This window comes from Bubalus bubalis, chromosome 4 (genome assembly GCF_019923935.1).
Source record: "Bubalus bubalis isolate 160015118507 breed Murrah chromosome 4, NDDB_SH_1, whole genome shotgun sequence".
Taxonomy (NCBI): Eukaryota; Metazoa; Chordata; class Mammalia; order Artiodactyla; family Bovidae; genus Bubalus; species Bubalus bubalis.
The window spans coordinates 24,772,930-24,792,516 of NC_059160.1; the positions used below are offsets into that span (position 1 = coordinate 24,772,930).

Sequence of the window (19,587 nt, forward strand, 5' to 3'; positions counted from 1 at the left end):
AAGTGAAAGAGGAGAGTGAAAAAGTTGGCTTAAAGCTCAACATTCAGAACACTAAGATCATGGCATCTGGTCCCATCACTTCATGGCAAATAGATGGGTAAACAGTGGAAACAGTGTCAAATTTTTTTTTTTTGGTGGGGGGGCTCCAAAATCACTACAGATGGTGACTGCAGCCATGAAATTAAAAGATGCTTACTCCTTAGAAGGAAAGTTATGACCAACTTAGATAGCATATTGAAAAGCAGAGACATTATTTTGCCAACAAAGGTCTGTCTAGTCAAGGCTATGGTTTTTCCAGTCGTCATGTATGGATGTGAGAATTGGACTGTGAAGAAAGCAGAGTGGGAAGAATTGATGCTTTTGAACTGTGGGGCTGGAGAAGACTCTTGAGAGTCCTTTGGACTGCAAGGAGATCCAACCAGTCCATTCTAATGGAGATCAGCCCTGGGATTTCTTTGGAAGGAATGATGCTGAAGCTGAAACTCCAGTACTTTGGCCACCTCATGGGAAGAGTTGACTCATTGGAAAAGACTCTGATGCTGGGAGGGATTGGGGGCAGGAGGAGAAGGGGACAACAGAGGATGGCATCACTGACTCGATGGACGTGAGTTTGAGTGAACTCCGGGAGTTGGTGATGGATAGGGAGGCCTGGCGTGCTGCAATTCATGGGGTTGCAAAGAGTCGGATACGACTGAGCAATTGAACTGAACTGAACTGGGGTTCATCAAATTCTTTGATGAAGAATTTGTCCTTTGCTAACTCAGATATCTCTAATGTGTTCCTAATATTTGGGCTTTCCTGGTGGGTCAAACAGTAAAGAATATGCCTGCATTGCAGGAGACCGGGGTTCAATCCCTGGGTTGGCAAGTTCCCTTGGAGAAGAGAACGGCAACCCATTCTAGTATTCTTACCTGGAGAATTCTGTGGACAGAGGAGCTCAAGTATTTCTGATGTGTTCCTAAAATTTAGGATTGCTAAATAAAAAATAAGCAAAAGTCTTTGTATTCATCATAAAATTCCTTCAACTGAGATAGAAAATTTAACTCAAATTATTAAGGCAGAAATATAATTTATTGATTTATGTGATGAAAAACTCAGGGTATCCAGTTTCAGGCAGTTGGATCTAGGTACACATGGACTGTCATCAGGATTCACTTTCTTTTCATTCCGCCGCTCCTCTTTCATTGTGTTAGCTAGGGAGGTAGACTCTTTCTTTTCGGTTGCAAGAGAGCTGCTAGGGGCTCTAGGTTCATATTCTGCTTTCACTAATCTCCGCTGAAATAAAAAAGGCCACTACCCCATTCCCAGCCCTAATTCCAATAAAGTACACTAATTGTATCTCACAGGCTCTAAATGAGTCATCTTCTATCCAACATGACTCCTTGCATCCATGGAGAAGAAATATACTTACAGGCCTACTCATAGGCAGTGGACTGAGCCAGTTCTATATCAGTTGATAGCTTGGCAGATTGATTCTCTATGGGTATTCAGGGTGCTTTGATGGGAATAAAGCAAAAGAGTACAGGAGAGGCAAAACCACAAGCTTCCTTTATGCTCCACTTTTGGAAAAGATGATGACACTGGTCAAAAAGGAGAGAGAAGCAACAACTAGAGGAGTAGGGATGCACTTTCTGCTGGAAGCTGTGAAAACAAACAGAAAAAGAATTAGCGATGTTTTAGGTAACAGAGTTTTTGTTTTGTTTTCCTAAAAAATCTACTTCATTTCTCCTTTGGTTCACGTCTTAAACAGAAAATTTGTAACAAAAAAATTTGAAACTACTGTTTTCTTAAAGGTGTGTAGTCTTTTTTTAATAAGATGACTTTTATTTTTTTTTCTGGCCACATCACGTGGCGTGTAGGATCTTAGCTCCCCGACGAAGGATCAAACTTGCACCCCCTGCACTGGAAGAGCAGTGTTGTAACCACTGGGCCACCAGGGAAGGACTGAAGCTAGCTACTTTTAAAAAATGTATTCTCTCTTAGATTTTTTAAATGACAACACAAGTCACTTATTTTGTAGACCATAAATTAGGTCCCAAGAGGATAAAAGGTGTACCTCAGGATTGATGATAAAAATTGATGGTAGAGATCTCCCAATTTTACATCTTTATCATCATCGTCAACAGAATTATTACCATTACCATCGTCCTCATCTTCATCACCATTATGAAAGCTAACATTGTTTAAAGACTTATTCTGTTCTTGAATCTTTTTAAGCACTTGCTGTAAATTAACTCATTTAATCCACACAACAAAACTATGAGGTATTTATCCTCATTATCTTCATTTTTTTATTTGATAAAGCTGGGACCGAGATGTGAAGAAACTTGTCAAATGGCATGCATCTAGTATGCCGTGGAGGCAGCCATCAAATTTAGGCAGTCAGGTTTGAGCTATATATATTTAAAAACTTTTATTTATGTAGTTATTTATGGCTGTGCTGGGTCTTCGTTGCCGCATGCGGGCTTTCTCTGATTGCAGCAAGCAGGAGCTACCCCTCATTGTGGTGGGCAAACTTCTCATTGCAGGGTCTTCTCTTGTGGAGCACTGGCTCTAGAGCAGGGGTGCTGCAGTACTTGTACACGGGCTTAGTTGCTCGGCTGCCTGTGGGGTCTTCCCGGACCAGGGGTCAAGCTGGTATCCTTTGCACCACAAGGCAGACTCTCAACTCTGTATTTTTAACCACTGTATGGTCTCTACATATATTGTATGTCCAGTCATTTTTTTTTTTTTAATTACAAGGTGAGCAAAAAGTATTCGTACAATCCTGCTTGAGGTGTGTGTGTGTGTGTGTACTGCCTACATGGACACACACTTCACGGGAAAGGTTAGCAGACAGTAAGGTGTGGCTGATGAAAGTGATATTTATTATACTAATTGGGAATACAATGGGATGAAAATATTGGATGAGATGGAGGATGGAAACCTTTAAAATATACTCTAAAGAAAGAATGGACTCTCCTGTTCAACCAGTCTTTACTGATTATTAGTGTAGAAAAGATATTGAGATCGAAAGCCATTCAACTCAGTGATTGCCTCAGTATTTGACCATATTGTTTGATAGGATGACCAGACAATGGAGAAATATTTTTCCACCACTTTCATGTAACATATAAGATCCCTAGAGTTTCTAGGCATTTCTCTTTGGAATTCTACATATACTTACAGTAAATTTCAAAACCCTAACTTTCTTAGATAAACAAATTAAGAATGAAAGCATATTTCTAAGCTTTTGTCAAAGTTTATGTTAAAATTGTACTATCTGAATTCTCAAAGGGACTAGGGGCCATTAATATCACTTTAGCAGGTCATTAGAATGATTCTTACGTGTTTTCCATTTTGTTTTCTCTTCACTGAGACTAGAGATCACAGGGACCTCTAACCCCATCCTTTCTCACCTTTCTCATTTTTTCATGGACTAAGATTCTACTGAAGAGTTTTCAGAAAATATTGATCCACAAGAAAACAATATAACAGTGAAAGATCATGATTTGGTGCTGATTAGCTTTGGTAATCAAAGAGCCTCTTGATGAGGGTGAAGGGGGAGAGTGAAAGAGCTGGCTTAAGACTAAATATTAAAAAAAAAAACCTAAGATCATGGCATCTGGTCCCATTAATGTATGGCAAATAGAAGAGGAAAAAGTGGAAGTAGTGACAGATTTCTTCTTCTTGAGCTCCAAAATCACTGTGGATGGTGACTGCAGCCATGAAATCAGGAGATGGTTGCTTCTTGGCAGGAAAGCGATGAAAAACCTAGACAGTGTGTTGAAAAGTAGAGACATTACTCTGCTGACAAAGGTCTGTATAGTCCTATGGTCTTCCCAGTGGTCATGTACTGTTGTGAGAGCTGGACCATAAAGAAGGCAGAATGCCAAAGAATTTATGCTTTTGAACTGTGGTGCTGGAGAAGACTACTGAAAGTCCCTTGGAAAGCAAGGAGATCAAACCAGTTAATCTTCAGGGAGATGAACCCTGAATATTCACTGGAAGGACTAATGCTGAAGCTGAAGCTCCAGTATCTTGGTCATCTGATGAGAGCAGATGACTGACGACTCATTGGAAAAGTCCCTGATGCTGGAAAAGATCAAGGGCAGAAGGAGAAGAGGGCGTCAGAGGATGAGATGGCTGGATGGCATCATCAATGCAATGAACATGAACTTGGGCAAACTCTGGTAGATGGTGAGGGACAGGGAGGCCTGGCATGTTGCTGTCCATGCGGTTGCAGAGTCAGACATGACTGGGCGACTGAAAAACAACAACAAAGCTTTGGTATTGAAGCTTTACCCTTAGATGCTTGACTTTGATCATTTTGTTACTTTCATTGGGACTCAGTTTTCTCATCTGTAAAATGAGTTTTTTACATCCCTAGGTCAGGAAGATCCCCTGGAGGAAGGCATGGCAACTCTCTCCAGTATTCTTGCCTGGAAAATTCCAAGGACAGAGGAGCCTGGTGGGCTGCAGTCTATAGGGTTGCAAAGAGTCACACACAACTGAGGAGACGTAGCACCCAGGCATGGAGCCATTAACAAATGCCCAGCTCTCACTGGCTCCATCATCTGTTCTTCCCATCATGCTTTGTGGTCTATCTCCCAGATTCATTCCATTACTTATTCTTCCATCCATTCATTTCAGATGGACACTGTACTTCAAAAAAAGCACAATGTCACAAATTGGGAAAACTACTTTGGGATAATTGAAGCCCAGAGTAAAAGAAAATAGGAAGCAGTAAGTTGATAAAATAAAGATGAAAGTCACTTAGTTGTATGACTCCGGGACAGAATACTGGAGTGGGTAGCCTTTTCCTTCTCCAGGGGATCTCCCCAACCCAGGGATCAAACTCAGGTCTGCCACATTGCAGCGGATTCTTTACCTGCTGAGCCACAAGGGAAGCCCAAGAATACTGGAGTGGGTAGCTTATCCCTCTCCAGCAGATCTTCCTGACCCAGGAATCGAATTGGGGTCTCCTGCATTGCAGGCAAATTTTTTACCAACTGAGCTAACAGGAAAGCCATGGTAATGGTAATAGTAACTTATGGTTCTAAGAGCTTTTGCATGCACTCATTCATTTTCTCTTCACAAGAATCTTATAAGGTAGGTTTTATTTTTTTTAATTATTCCTATCTTACATATGAAGGAAATGAGGCACAGAGAGAGTAAGCCATTTGCCTGTATTCTCACTGCTAGTAACTGGCAAGATTAACATGTAAACCCACGCTGACTGCAAACAATTGACTATATTTTTTCTAGAAGCATACTTAAGAATTTTAATTATGTGAAAGATTTTAACAAACCACACTTCTTTGTGAATCCAATAATACAGAACAGAGCATGTATTTGTGTGTCTACAGATTTTTGGCACCAATTATTTTGCTGAAAGAAGCAACATTTAAGGACAAATACCTAACATAATGTATTTTGAGTCTTCCAATGTGCATGAAAACATCTGTTTCTATGGTAACAAGTATAGGTCACATGAGGGGTGGGAGAAGAATTAGAAGGAAAAGCTGTTCATTTATACTGTCTTTTAACAATTTTTCTTTTGCAAATTTACTTCCTTCAGTGTAGTATGCTACGAATTTGACCTCATGACTCTCTGAAGGCGACAGATTCTTGGGAACTCTTTGAACCTGAGAACTTCACTTACAAGTTAATGGAAGCAATTTTGAAATACCTTGAAGGACTGAGGAAGCTCTACTCTTTAGTCTACTGTCTCGTTGTTGGGAGAAACTCAGTGTCCCAGGCTGACCCATTTTAAAAGCCTTCATGTTGTCTTTTGCATATTGCATCTGGCAGATTAACAGGGAACTGGGAAAGAAACGTAAGTCACTGGCTCAAATGGGACTTTTTAGGATATAAAATAATGGGACTTCTCTGGTGGTCCAGTGGTTAAGACTCTGAGCTTCCAGTGCAGGGGATCTGGGTTTGATCCCTCGGTAGGGAACTAGGATCCCACATGCCGCAGGGCACAGCCAAAAGAATAAATAAATACAAATAATATATAGACTAGTTTATGGCTTCTGCTGGTGAAAAAATGGAAAGAATAGAAAACAATCTCCTGCAAGGATTCCAGTTTCATGAGGAATTAGATATTGTGAATTCCCCAGGCTGAGGTTAGTGATTATCCAGGTGATTGGCCAGTAGTGATGTGGACAACAGCCATCTAGAAAAACAGGGCTTGAGAGTCCACTGACCTTCCTCCCTCTTCCCAGTGAAGGACTCCCAGATAAGAAACACACGCCATCTCCCTCCTCCCACTGTTCATGTTTGCATCAATCTAATACTGCTCCAGGATGTTGGGATAAGCAGAGTGTCACTTATCAGCTAATAGAAATGACTTCAGAAATTTGAGTACTTCCCTAGTGGCTCAGTGCCACTGAGCCTGCAATGCAGAAGATCTGGGTTTGATCATCGAGTTGGGAAGATCCCTTGGAAAAGGGAATGGCTAGGCTGAACACCCAAGAATTGATGCTTTCACATTGTGGTGCTGGAGAAGACTGTTTAGAGTCCCTTGGGCAGCAAAGAGATCAAACCAGTCAATCCTAAAGGAAATCAACCCTGAATATTCACTGAAGTTCCAATACTTTGGCCACCTGATTTAAAAGGCCAACTCATTGGAAAGATATAAGGCAGGAGGAGAAGGGGGTGACAGAGGATGAGATGGTTGGATGACATCACCAACTCAATGGACATGAGTTTGAGCAAACTCCTGGAGATAGTGAAGGACAGGGAAGCCTGGCATGCTGCAGTTCTTAGGGTTTCAAAGAGTCATACACTGCTTAGGGACTGAACAAAGAACAACAAGAAATTTTGGGCTTCCCAGGTGGTGCTAGCAGTAAAGAAGCCACCTGCCAAGCCACCTGCCAAGGGACACAGGTTTGATCCCTAAGTTGAGAAGGTCCCCTGGAGAAGGAAAGGCCACTCACTCCAGTATTCTTGCCGGAAGAATTTCATGGACGGAGAAGCCTGGTGGGCTATAGTCCATGGGACCATGAAGAGTCGGACATGATTGTGTGACTGAGCACACAGCACAGGAAAGATTTCAGAAAGAGCTTTTCCACTAAGGAATAAAAACCTCAAGAAACAAGAACAAAATCAAAAACACTGCAGTGAATAGCTGAAAATATTCTGGAGTCTTTCAAAAAAAATTTTTTTAAATGTATAATTGATAGAGATAGGTGAATAGTAGCAAAACTGGGCTTAGTCCCTCAGTCGTGTTCGACTCTTTGTGACCCCATGGACTGTAGCCCACCAGGTTCCTCTCTCCTGGGATTCTCCAGGCAAAAATACTGGAGTGAGTTGCCATGCCCTCCTCCAGGGGTTCTCCCCAACCCAGGGATTGAACGCAGGTCTCCTGCATTGCAGGCTGATTGTTTACCAGTGGAGCTACGAGGGAAGCCCAGTAGCAAAGCTACCTATCTCAAATGATGAGAACGAAGTCACGGTATTCCAGGCAGATGCAATTCCGGAGAATCCTGGAACCTGGCTATGGATATTCTAATGTATTATCAAAAGCTCACTATTTTATTCACATTCTACCCTAGTTTTTCATTCTTCTCTATAAACATTAATCTCTTGGGTCTGTGGAGCAGAAACACATGCCATTCATTTTTGCTATCTTCCCTGCTGGCAAGGAGAGAAGGGTGTGGATGAAAGTCCTGGTAGAGCACCTCTCCCTTGGTCTGTGTTTACAAAGAGGACAGAGTGAGCAGGATCTTAACCTCGGCGGGGATGCCAGTTTGAAGACCGGTGCAATGCTGCAGCCTTAACATGTTGAGAAATGCTGATGGGATGAATTATTCACAGTAGCCATGATGATGGCATAGAGGAAGAGTGGGGGATATTTCAAAGGTAGACACTGTAGCTGAGTTACAGTTGACTTTGTAAACAAACACACATGTGGATCAGGATGGTCTTCCTCTTTCTGAATCAAACAGGGCACAGCCTTTGCCATAGAATTTTCACTGCATTTGCTCCATCAAATGACTCTGGCTGGCAACATGCTGCTGCTGCTGCTGCTAAGTCACTTCAGTTGTGTCCAACTCTGTGCGACCCTATAGACGGCAGCCCACCAGGCTCCTCCGTCCCTGGGGTTCTCCAGGCAAGAACACTGGAGTGGGTTGCCATTTCCTTCTCCAATGCATGAAAGTGAAAAGTGAAAGGAAAGTCACTCAGTTGTGTCCGACTCTTAGTGACCCCATGGACTGCAGCCTACTAGGCTCCTCCATCCATGGGATTTTCCAGGCAAGAGTACTGGAGTGGGTTGCCATTAAAATGGAATCAGTCACATGTGTTTCTATAAAAGAGCTTAACACATGTTTATATTGTGATAACTAATTTCTCTTACTTCAGTTCATTTTTCACGGTATCATCAGTTGTTCTGTTCTTTAGTTGCCAAGTTGTGTCTGACTCCTTGTGATCCCATGAACTGCAGCACACCAGGCATCCCTGTCCCTCCCCATCTCCCGGAGTTTGCCCAAGTTCATGTCCATTGAGTCGGTGATGCCATCCAACCATCTCATCCTCTGTCTCCCTCTTCTCCTTCTGCCTTCAATCTTTCCCAGCATCAGGGCTCTTGCTAAAATACTGATCTGACTGATACTCCACTTCTTACAGACTCTAATGATTTCTCACTGCTTATGGCATGAAGTTTGAAAATCCTTGGCATGAAATACAAGAGTTTTTACAAACTGGCCCTGTCAGATCTCTCCAGCCCAAATCCATTTCCTACTCCCTTTCTACTTCTCTTCTTCCTACATCTTACACTCTGGTTGTCCAAAATCTTGAAATTTACCTGAAGATACCAGATTGTTTGAAATCTCTGAAATTCAGTATATGTTTTTTCTGCTTGAAATGACTTTTTGTCTCATCCTTACTAAAAGCCAATATACACATTTTTGGCCTTTCCCCCACAAGCCCACTTGAAAAACAAATTTTATAAAAGAATAGTGATGCAGAAAACAAATTTATGGTTACCAGGGGGGAAATGGGGGGAGAGATAAATTGGAAGATTTGGATTGACTAGCATATTCAAAAGCAGAGACATTACTTTGCCAACAAAGGTTCGTCTAGTCAAGGCTATGGTTTTTCCTGTGGTCATGTATGGATGTGAGAGTTGGACTGTGAAGAAGGCTGAGCACCGAAGAATTGATGCTTTTGAACTGTGGTGTTGGAGAAGACTCTTGAGAGTCCCTTGGACTGCAAGGAGATCCAACCAGTCCATTCTGAAGGAAATCAGCCCTGGGATTTCTTTGGAAGGAATGATGCTAAAGCTGAAACTCCAGTACTTTGGCCACCTCATGCGAAGAGTTGACTCATTGGAAAAGACTGATGCTGGGAGGGATTGGGGGCAGGAGGAGAAGGGGATGACAGAGGATGAGATGGCTGGATGGCATCACTGACTTGATGGACTTGAGTCTCAGTGAACTGCGGGAGTTGGTGATGGACAAGAAGGCCTGGTGTGCTTCGATTCATGGGGTCGCAAAGAGTCGGACATGACTGAGCGACTGATCTGATTTGATATACAGTGTGTATGTGAGTCGAATCAGGCATGTCTAACTTTTTTCGACCCTACAGACTGTAGCCCGCCAGGCTCTTCTGTCCACAGGGATTCTCCAGGCAAGAATACTGGAGTGGGTTGCCGTGCCCTCCTCCAGGGGATCTTTCCAATCCAGGGGTCGAACCCAGGTCTCTAATATTGCAGGTGGATTCTTTACCAACTGAGCTACTAGGGAAGCCCCCACATACACATTACTATATATAAAATGGTAACTAATAAGGACCTATTTTTCAGCACAGGGAACTACTTAGTACTCTGTAATAACCTTTATGGGAAAAGAATCTGAAAAAGAGTAGATATATGTGTATGTATAACCGATTCACTTTACTGTACACCTGAAACTAACACAACATAATAAATCAACTAGACTCCAATAAAACTTTTTTAAAAAAGAAAAAAAATTAAAATTACTTTTTTGACAAGATTAAAAAAAAATAGTGGCCTGTGATCCTAGTAATGTATGTGGTTTAGTTACTCAGTCATGTTCAACTCTTTGTAAGCCGATGGATTGTAGCCCGCCAGGCTCCTCTGTCCATGGGGATTTTCCAGGCAAGAATACTGGAGTGAGTTGCCATTTCCTTTTCCAGGGGATCTTCCCAATCTGGGTCTCCTGCATTGCAGGTGTTCTCCTTACCAACTGAGCCACTAGGGAAATCCCGATCCTGGTTACAGTGAATTGAATTTGGATCAATAACAATACCTTTTAGCAGCTGACAGTTGTACGTGCTTTGGGTTCCATTTGACAGCAATTGCAACCAATTTCCTCTTGGATGGTAGCTCGCATTGACAACTTTAAACAGCTCATAGGGAGGGATCAAGACCTCCTTCTTGAGAGAGAAGTCTTGTACTGGTGCCCCCAGGCAGGTCAACATGGTAAATAGAGTTTGGTTCCCAAACGTCTGTGCCTGTTCTCTTGCTGGGGAGGTGGAGAGGAATTGGCCAAAGCGAACAATCGCACCCACGGGGGCTCGCAAGTAAACGCCCTTCAACTCATGCTGCACCTCGTAACACAGAGACTCTTTCCTCGAGACAATCTCTTTCCTCAGCAGCTGGATTGCTGAGGTCAGGAAGTAGTGTAGATATTTGAAATGGAATGAATGTTTATACTGCTGCGGAGACCCAGCAGCACTGGCCATGGCTCTGGAGAAGTCTAAGTGAACTCTGTCGTCCGATAAATAAACTGAGACAGCCAGAGCATGTGTAATAGTCATGTTCCCAGGGAGAGGTTTTTCTTGGTTCAACCAGTTTAAGTGTGTTTGGTGCCAGGCCTTGCGGTAATGCTTACTGGATTCTAGTTCTTCCATGAAATAATCCCCTTGAAGCAGCATCTCCATGACTTGTTGGCTGCAGCCTTGGTACTGATCATCAAAGGAATTTGGTGTCATGTCAAAGTCGATTTCAACTGCAATCTATAAGGAAAAAATTTCACATGCTAGCAAGGTAATTCTCAAAGTCTTTCAGGCTAGGTTTCAACAATACATGAACCAAGAACTTCCAGATGTACAAACTGAATTTGGCAAAGGCAGAGGAATCAGAGATCAAATTGCCAACATCTGCTGGATCATAGAATAGCAAGAGAATTCCAGAAAAACATCTGCTTCACTGACTATGCTAAAGCCTTTGTCTGTGTGGATCACAACAAACTGGAAAATTCTTAAAGAGATGGGAAAACCAGACCACCTTACCTGCCTCCTGAGAAACCTGTATGCAGGTTAAGAAGCAACAGTTAAAACTGGACAAGATTGAGTGACTGAACAACAATAAGGAAAGAAGAATCTTGATTATAATTTTTCAAATCAGATGGTGAGTGTTGTTGACCTGAAATAAATAGACTGCCAGGTATTTCGCCAGCAAAGATAGGTTTATTCAGGGTCAGCAAAGAGCTGCAATTCAGGGTTTGTAACCATGGTGCAACATGTACAGGTCCTCACAGGGCAAGGGAAGTAAAACACTTTCCTAGAGAAGAAACAGAAGATGGGAGGATATTGTAAACAGAGTTCATGGCTTTTCATTGGCCCAGTCCTTACCAGGAAAGGGGCTTCCCTGATGCTCAGTTGCTAAAGAATCTGCCTGCAATGCAGGAGACCCTGGTTTGATTCCTGGGTTGAGAAGATCCCCTAGAGAAAGGATAGGCTACCCACTCCAGTATTTTTGGGCTTCCCTTGTGGCTCAGTTGGTAAAGAATCTGCCTGCAATGTGGAGACCTGGGTTCGATCCCTGGGTTGGGAAGATCCCCTGAAGAAGGGAAAGTCTACCTACTCCAGTATTTTGGCCTGGAGAATTCCATGGAGAAGTCCATGGGATCACAAAGAGTCTGACACGAATGAATGACTTTCACACTCACTTTGCCAGGAAAGAAGAGGTGCTTCTCTTCTTCCTGTTGGGCTCTACTATCCCAGGAGCAGGGCTTCCCCAAAAGAATCCATCTGCAATGCAGGAGACAATGGAGATGCTGCTTTGATCCTGGGGAAGATACCCTGGAAAAGGAAATGGCAACCCACTCCAGTATTCTTGCCTGGGAAATCCCATAGATAGAGGTGCCTGGTGGGCTACAGTCCAAAGGGTCGCAAAGAATTGGACAGGACTAAGTGACTAAGTGCATAAACACACCCACAAACACACACACACATCCTGGGAGTAAGAGCTCCCCCTTCTGGTCTTCTGACTCTATTTAATTGATGTTTCTGTTTTGTTTTTGTTTTAATTTTGCAGTGTGGTAGCTGATTTGCTTTATTTGCTATACTCTTTAAGACCAAGTCGTCTCCTCAAAATCAGTATCTGCTGAAATAAGTTTCACTCATAGTCATTACACTGCTCCAGCCCTTCCTGTGTCTGTGACCCATGTTAGATATTGAATTTAGTTTGACAAATATTACTAAAACACCAACATCCTCATCCCCCACAGAGAAAGTGACTCTTCTGTATCACTGCAAAGTCTTTTTGCACAGTGAGTATTTTGAAGAAAAAAATAATAATCTTAAAGTTTAATTATACTTTCTGTTTCTTCTCCTACCCCTTCACATTCTCACACTGATGTTATAGGGAATATTTCTTTACACTTAAAGAACACTTAAAGACTGTATTAGAAGTCTTTGGGACTTCCCTGGTGGTCCAGTGGTTAAGACTCTGCATCTTCACTGCAGGAAGCACAGTTTGGATCCCTGGTCATGGAACAAAGATCCCTCATGCCATTCACTGCAGCCAAAACAAAAGCAAAACCAAACCAAACTAAAACGACAGAAAATGACTTCAGTGATGAGTGATGTTGAGTTCTGTACGGGAGCTATGACAACCCTCTCCTCTGCCCAGGACTTGAAATATGAAGGCTAACATACAATTTTTGCTATTGAATGAGAACCTGTTGGAACACCCATCTTTAGGTCTGATGGCTGGTGGGCTTGCTAAGGGTAAACCCCAGAATGAGTTGACTTGCCCCCCTTAGGTGCAGGCAGTATTGGACTGCAGCCTGTCCAGGTGGGATTCTTGTCATGGAGGAACACATAACTCATGCCTTTTGCCATGGGGCTACCTCTCAGGAGGAAGAGGAGCAGAGTCAAATGCAGTATACACAGTTATTCTTCCTGACACTACCAGTCAAGTAAATCTGCCCACTTCCAGGGGAGCAGAGTGAGGAAAGAGCGGGACAGAGGTCAGTAAGGTTCCTTGGAAAGTCCCTCCTCTTATTAATAGAAACCAGGAGTGGAAAAAAGGCATTCTCTTACAGGGAGCCAAAGGAATATTACTTATTGATATCTAGTGCATATTAAGTTTGCCAAAATAAGGTCAGTGACTTCAAAATACCTGGGCTTCCCTGATGGCTCAGATAGTGAAGAGTCTGCCTGCAATTCGGGAGACCCAGGTTCAATCCCTGGATCAGGAAGATCCTGTGGAAAAGGAAACAGCCGCCCACTCCAGTATTCTTGCCTGGAAATTTTCATGGGCAAAGGAGGCTGGTGGGCTATAGTCCCTGAGGTCACAGAGACTCAGACATGACTGAGCGACTACTAACACTTTTTCACGTTCAAAATAAATGAATAAATAAATAGAAGTTAGAGATTTGAAGACAAGTCATTAAGTATCATCCACCCATAACTGAAAGCCATATTTTTCAGTTATCTGAATTCCAAAATGTTTCCTTCTTGGCAAAGAAATGATATTTTCTTAATAAACAGTACTTATTAAGGAACATATTAAGAGAGAAAATTCCATCCAGTGAGTGTCAACAGTGCAGCAGCTGCAACTAAAAAACATACCATTGGGTATTTTTGCTATATTATTTATGGCAAGAAGTCAACTAGTTTGTGTAAACTGAAACAAAATTTTAAGACTGCTTAAATGATTTTAACCAATGACTCTTCACAGCAGGTTTACAAATAGTTCTACAGAATATATCTAAGCCAAAAACAAAAGAAAAATACCTCTGTCAAACCTCATACACTCCAAAGCTTTAATCTATTACTAGGTATCAAATGGGTATCCTGTTTTCTCTTAACATGAGGTCATATAGAACTTTATAATGCTTCTTTTGAGTTGATCTATGAGATGGCTAGTGTCAGATAGTGAAAGTAAAAATATTAGTCGTTCAGTTGTGTCTGACGCTTTGCGACCCCATGGACTGTAGCTCACCAGGCTCCTCTGTCCATGGCATTCTCCAAGCAAGAATATTGGAGTATGTAGCCATTCCCTTCTCCAGGGGGTCTTCCCAACCTAGGGATCAAACCCAGGTCTCTGGCATTGCTGGAGGGATTCTTTACTGTCTGAGCCACCAGGGAAGCCAAAGCCAGTAAGACTTAGTTTATTTTGCATTATTTGTCCTATAGATGCAGTCTTTTATGCAAATTTTATGGACAGTAAAAATTAATGCTGAGACTTCCCTGGTGGTTCAGTGCTTAAGACTCCACATTTTCACTGCAGGGGGCACAGGTTCAAACCCTGGTCAAGGAACTAAGATCTTGCATGCCACCTGGCACAGCCAAAAAAAAAAAACCACCAAAAAATCCAAAACAAAAAATAATGCTACATCTCTAGCTTGCATGTTTGTATGCTAAGTTGCTTTACATGTCCAACACTTTGTGAACCTATGGACTGTAGCCCACCAGGCTCCTCTGTCCATGGGATTTTCCAGCAAGAATACTGGAGTGGGTTGCCATTCCCTTCTCCAGGGGATCTTCCCGACCCAGGGATCGAACCTGGGTCTCCTGCATTGCAGGCAGATTCTTTACGGTCTGAGCGACTAGGAAGACCCTATCCCAAGGAATTAAAGTCATTTAAAGGCTATCACCAGGAGGATGCTCCAACAGAGCCCTGATCATAAAGAGATCACCATAACTCACCGTGGGTCTCTGCAGACCAGAACACAGCAGCAGGAGAAGAAGCTGCCCCCTCAGGAGCCAGATTCTCACCGCAGAGGCTGCAGTATTTTCCAGAAGAATCCTTCTGCAATGATTGGTCAAGGGACAGCATTTGTTTGTGTGCAGAGCGTTTCTTTGCCCTCGCAGCTCCATCCTGAAATCAGCTTTCAGGATGCCCCTTTGAGGTTTTTCTCCTGGAGTAAGTCTTAACAAGAACTCTCCTCTCCCACGTGTATCTCGAGACTTCTGTTGACCACCAGCAACTAGCAGTTTTTCCGAGGGAAGAATTCAACTCACTCGTAAAGCTGGAACCACTGCTGAACAGCCAGACTTGCGCACCAAATAAGGGATTCTAAAGTGAACTCAGTTAGTTCCCAATTTAAAAAAAAGATCCTGGTCTTGTTTGTATGTGGGGAAATTCCAAAGGCTTATTAAGGGTCAGGCTCACCCACTCAACCTTTAACTTCCTTAGCAAAGCAGGACAAGGCATGCCCTGTATGATGTTTGGGGTCAAACAGTATTATCTTGAGCTGCAGCCTCCCACTGTGAGTGATATGATTGGCCGGTGCAGGTCCCTGGAAAAAGGCCCCCACAAGGTGGACCTGTGTGGGATTCATCTGGCACTGCTGATAGACCCCACCCAGAAGGGGCTGCCACAAAGCAGAACAGTAGGGATACTGTCAAAACAAAGCCTCTCTTTGACTCACAAACTTAAGAGAACAAACTTAACAGTTGCTAGGAGTGGGGGATGTAAGGGAAGTTAGGGGGTTTGGGATAGACATCTCCACACAGCTACATTTAAAATGGATAACCAACAAGAGCCTACTGTACAGCATAGGGAACTCTGCTCAATGTTAATGGCAGCCTGGATGGGAGGGGAATTTGGGGGAGAATGGATACATGTATGTGTATGATTGAGTCCCTTTGCTGTTCACCTGAAACTGTCATAACATTGTTAAGTGGCTATACTCCAATACAAAATAAAAAGTTTAAAAAAACACAGTATCTGCAAAGTGCAAAAAAAGAAAAAAAGAGGCTTCTCTTTGCTGCTTTTCCACTGCGCACTTGAAATTGGCCACTCTAGAAATTATACCTGTTGGGGTCATAGATCGTCCATGTTTTTCTCTTCTAAAGGCGTCAGATCCTCAATCCACGCTATTTCAGTCTGTAGTGAAGCCAAATGACTACTCTTAGAAAAGCAGCTGACAGTATTCAATGACATGATCAAGAAGAGGTTGCAGGGTGCTAAGTTCATTCAGCACAAGTGTCCTATGAAACTCTCTTTTAGTCACTTCCTTTTCTAGTCTGAACACCCTTCCTCTGTTCTCAGTCCTTGGGATAATTGTTTTTCTTGTGAATCTTTCCCAAACATACACTTTCTGATTCATATTTAACTGTGAAGGGAAATGAAATCTTGTTCTTGGAAATTCTGATTTTTTTCAAAAACTTAAAAATATTTTTAAGCTGAAACTTCTGATAATATCACAGCAGTTATGCCTCATCACCAAAGTTCGGAGTATCTAGAAAAGTATGTCAGGTTGGTTTATTTCTCTCTCAGTTCTTGTCTCAACACATCAAAAGTTTGGAACAACAAACTAAACAGTTTAAAACAACAGACAAGTTATAGCTCAGTTACAGCCCAAGCAGACAAATCTTTTATTAAACAGACATTCCCAAGACGTAGGAAAAGGTTAACCCCAAAGGCACCATGGTAATAATCCCTCTTGGCTTCCCCCTTTTTATACTTCTTGTCTTCTCCCTTTGGTTGTGACCTGTGCAAAATATGGCTTGTACCCACCACCAATCAAGAAAGGGGATGCAAATGGGCATATGCTCAAGGCTGACTGACAACTTCAAGTTCTATAATAACAGGCTCCTATATGTTTTCCCATAGTTCAGTCTGTTATAATCAGATGTACTTATATGTAGAATATTTATGAACCCTTAATGGGCTCCTAGCTCCACTTTTCACTTTCATGCATTGGAGAAGGAAATGGCAACCCACTCCAGTATTCTTGCCTGGAGAATCCCAGGGACGGGGGAGCCTGGTGGGCTGCCCTCTATGGGGTCGCACAGAGTCGGACACGACTGAAGTGACTTAGCAGCAGCAGCAGCAGCAGCTCCCTAAGGTTACTTGAGGAAACAGCTGAACAGCAAGGGCACGTGTGCCAGAGCTGGAGAAGTCCGTGCAGTTAGTCTGTATGTGTGCCTAGGGAGCATATGCAGAAACTGGAAAACTCTCTGTGGTTATTTTTATAGCATATCTGTGAGCTCTCCTGGCTGTGTCTGGGATGGCATTTAGAGATCCGCTTGCATCCTTTTCGTTGGACATGACTGAGCAACTTCACTTTCACTTTTCACTTTCATGCATTGGAGAAGGAAATGGCAACCCACTCCAGTGTTCTTGCCTGGAGAATCCCAGGGACGGGGGAGCCTGGTGGGCTGCCATCTATGGGATCACACAGAGTCAGACACAACTGAAGCGACTTAGCACAGCATAGCATAGCACTGCATCCTTTTCAGCTAGGCCACCCCTTGTTGCTCATGCCTAATTTCCTACCCAACAAGTATAAAGGAGGAAACAAAATTACCCATAAGCCATCATCTGAAAAAAGGTATTATTTTGATTTAGATTTTAGTTTTACACACACACGCATTCTAGGACTGAAATAATGTGTGCAATTTTGCATGCTGATTTTTTCCCTTAATTTTTTTCTTCTACATCTTAGGTTATTTTTTTAAATTGAAGTATAATTGATTTACCTTAATGTTGTAATCTCAGCATGCCCTCATATAACTTAATACCTATTGAAAGCATGATTTTTTTCACAGCTATATAATATTCTACTATCTGTGCTACCATGCAATGAAATATGGGGTGGATCCATGGACCATACTGTCACAAAAGCAGATTGGTGAATAAGACATTGACTCTTGAGAAAGACATGTCAGTTCAATTCCTGGCTCTCCTATTCAACCTTTGACATCGTGCAATGTACTTAACTTCTTTGTTCCTCAGTTTCCTCAGTTGTTAAGTGGAGAAAGGGATAGTACTTATAGGGACTTCGCTGGGTGTCCGGTAGTTCTGACTCTCGCTTCCCCTGTAGGAGGTGCAGGTTTGATCCCTGGCCAGGGAAGTAAAATCCCTCATGTCATGAAGTGCAGCCAAAAAACAAACAAAAACAAGTAATAATAGTACTTACCTCTCTGAATGCTTTGATACGTTCGTAACCCTTTAACAGCAGTTGACACTGAGAAATTGTTTAATAACATTATCATTTGTACCCAACACATCTTTATTTGTACCAAAATTTGTTGGATAAATGTATTAAACTTAGCCAGTTTTCAACTTTGAATTATTATAAACAATGACTTGTGAAAATGTTTTGGACACAAGTCTTTGTGAGCTTTTTGTCTTGCAATTTTTGAGACACAATTTAGAGATGTGCATAGTTTTGGACTTCATTGGAAACATGAGTAGTGCATGAAAATATCCCTTTAAGATTTTAATTTTAATTCTTAAGATTCTTATTATAAACTGTTAACTTGAGATACTGAAGTTTCATGAAGAGAACTAAAATTAGAGTCTTAAAACGTGGGTTATGGGTCTAGTTCTATAGCTTGGTAGCTGAGTTAACTTAAAAAAACCCCGTAAACTGTGCTGAGCTTCAATTTCCTTAACCTTACAGTTGTTCAGTCGCTCAGTCATGTCTGACTCTTCGAGACCCCGTGGACTGCTGCACGCCAGCCTTCCCTGTCCATCACCAATTCCCAGAGTTTGCTCAAACTCATGTCCATTGAGTCGATGATGCCATCCAACCATCTCATCCTCTGTCTCCCGCTTCTTCTCCTGTCTTCAATCTTGCCCAGCATCAGGGTCTTTTCCAATGAGTCAGCTCTTCTCTTCAGGTGGCCAAAGTATTGGAACTTCAGCATCAGTCCTTCCAATGAATATTCAAGGTTAATTCCCTTTAGGATTGACTGGTTTGATCTCTTTGCTGTCTAAGCGACTCTCAAGAGTCTTCTCCAGCACCACAGTTCGAAAGCATCAGTTATCTGGTATTCAGCCTTCTTTATGGTCCAACTCTCACATCCGTACATGACTACTAAAAACCCATAACTTTGACTAGGTGGAAATTTGTCAGTAAAGTGATGTGTTTGCTTTTTAACATGTTGTCTAGGTTTGTCATACCTTTTCTTCTAAGGAGAAAGTGTGTTTTAATTTCAAGCTGCAGTCACCAAGCTTGGTGATTACCAAGTGGACGAAAACGAATAATATGATAATAATTACCATTCTGGAGAGTGTACCCTGCTTCAGTAACTTTTAGTTTGTTATCTCAACCCACAGTAAGACTATTAGGGAGAGAGATTTTAGCCTCCACTTTCTCGGTGCATTTGATGAAACTCTGAGGGTAAATAACTTGTCAGTGATCCCATGGCCCACTGCCTCCAAGAATTCTAAGACTGTGTCATTTTTTTGGTGATGCCGTGCAGCTTGTGGGATTTTAGTTCCCTGACCAGGGATTGAATCCAGACCACGACAGTGAAAGCGCAGCGTTCTAACCACAGGACGGCCTGGGAGTTCCGCTGTGTCATTTTATTATTATTGCCTATAAAGGTCTTGCCGATTTTCCTAATGGGACTGTCACTTCCCAGACAAGACCACTAGGCGGCAGCAGA

At 42.4% G+C, this 19,587-nt stretch overlaps 1 protein-coding gene across 2 annotated transcripts; it reads right to left on the reverse strand.

The window, feature by feature from the left end:
- Positions 1 to 1,049: 1,049 nt before the first annotated feature.
- On the reverse strand, positions 1,050 to 15,370 carry ART4 (ADP-ribosyltransferase 4 (inactive) (Dombrock blood group)). 2 transcript variants are annotated; one of them, XM_006055128.4, is made up of 3 exons: positions 14,890 to 15,368; positions 10,257 to 10,965; positions 1,050 to 1,641 (listed from the first exon to the last, which is right to left on the reverse strand). In XM_006055128.4, the coding sequence occupies exons 1-3, from the start codon at positions 15,058 to 15,060 to the stop codon at positions 1,550 to 1,552; spliced, it is 972 nt and encodes a 323-aa protein (XP_006055190.4). In that variant the 5' UTR covers positions 15,061 to 15,368; the 3' UTR covers positions 1,050 to 1,549. The 2 variants fall into 2 exon arrangements, with proteins under 2 accessions (XP_006055190.4, XP_025139097.3); XM_025283312.3 differs by lacking the exon at positions 1,050 to 1,641 and adding an exon at positions 3,694 to 3,753 and having other exon boundaries at positions 14,890 to 15,370.
- Between the last annotated feature and the right edge of the window lie 4,217 nt (positions 15,371 to 19,587).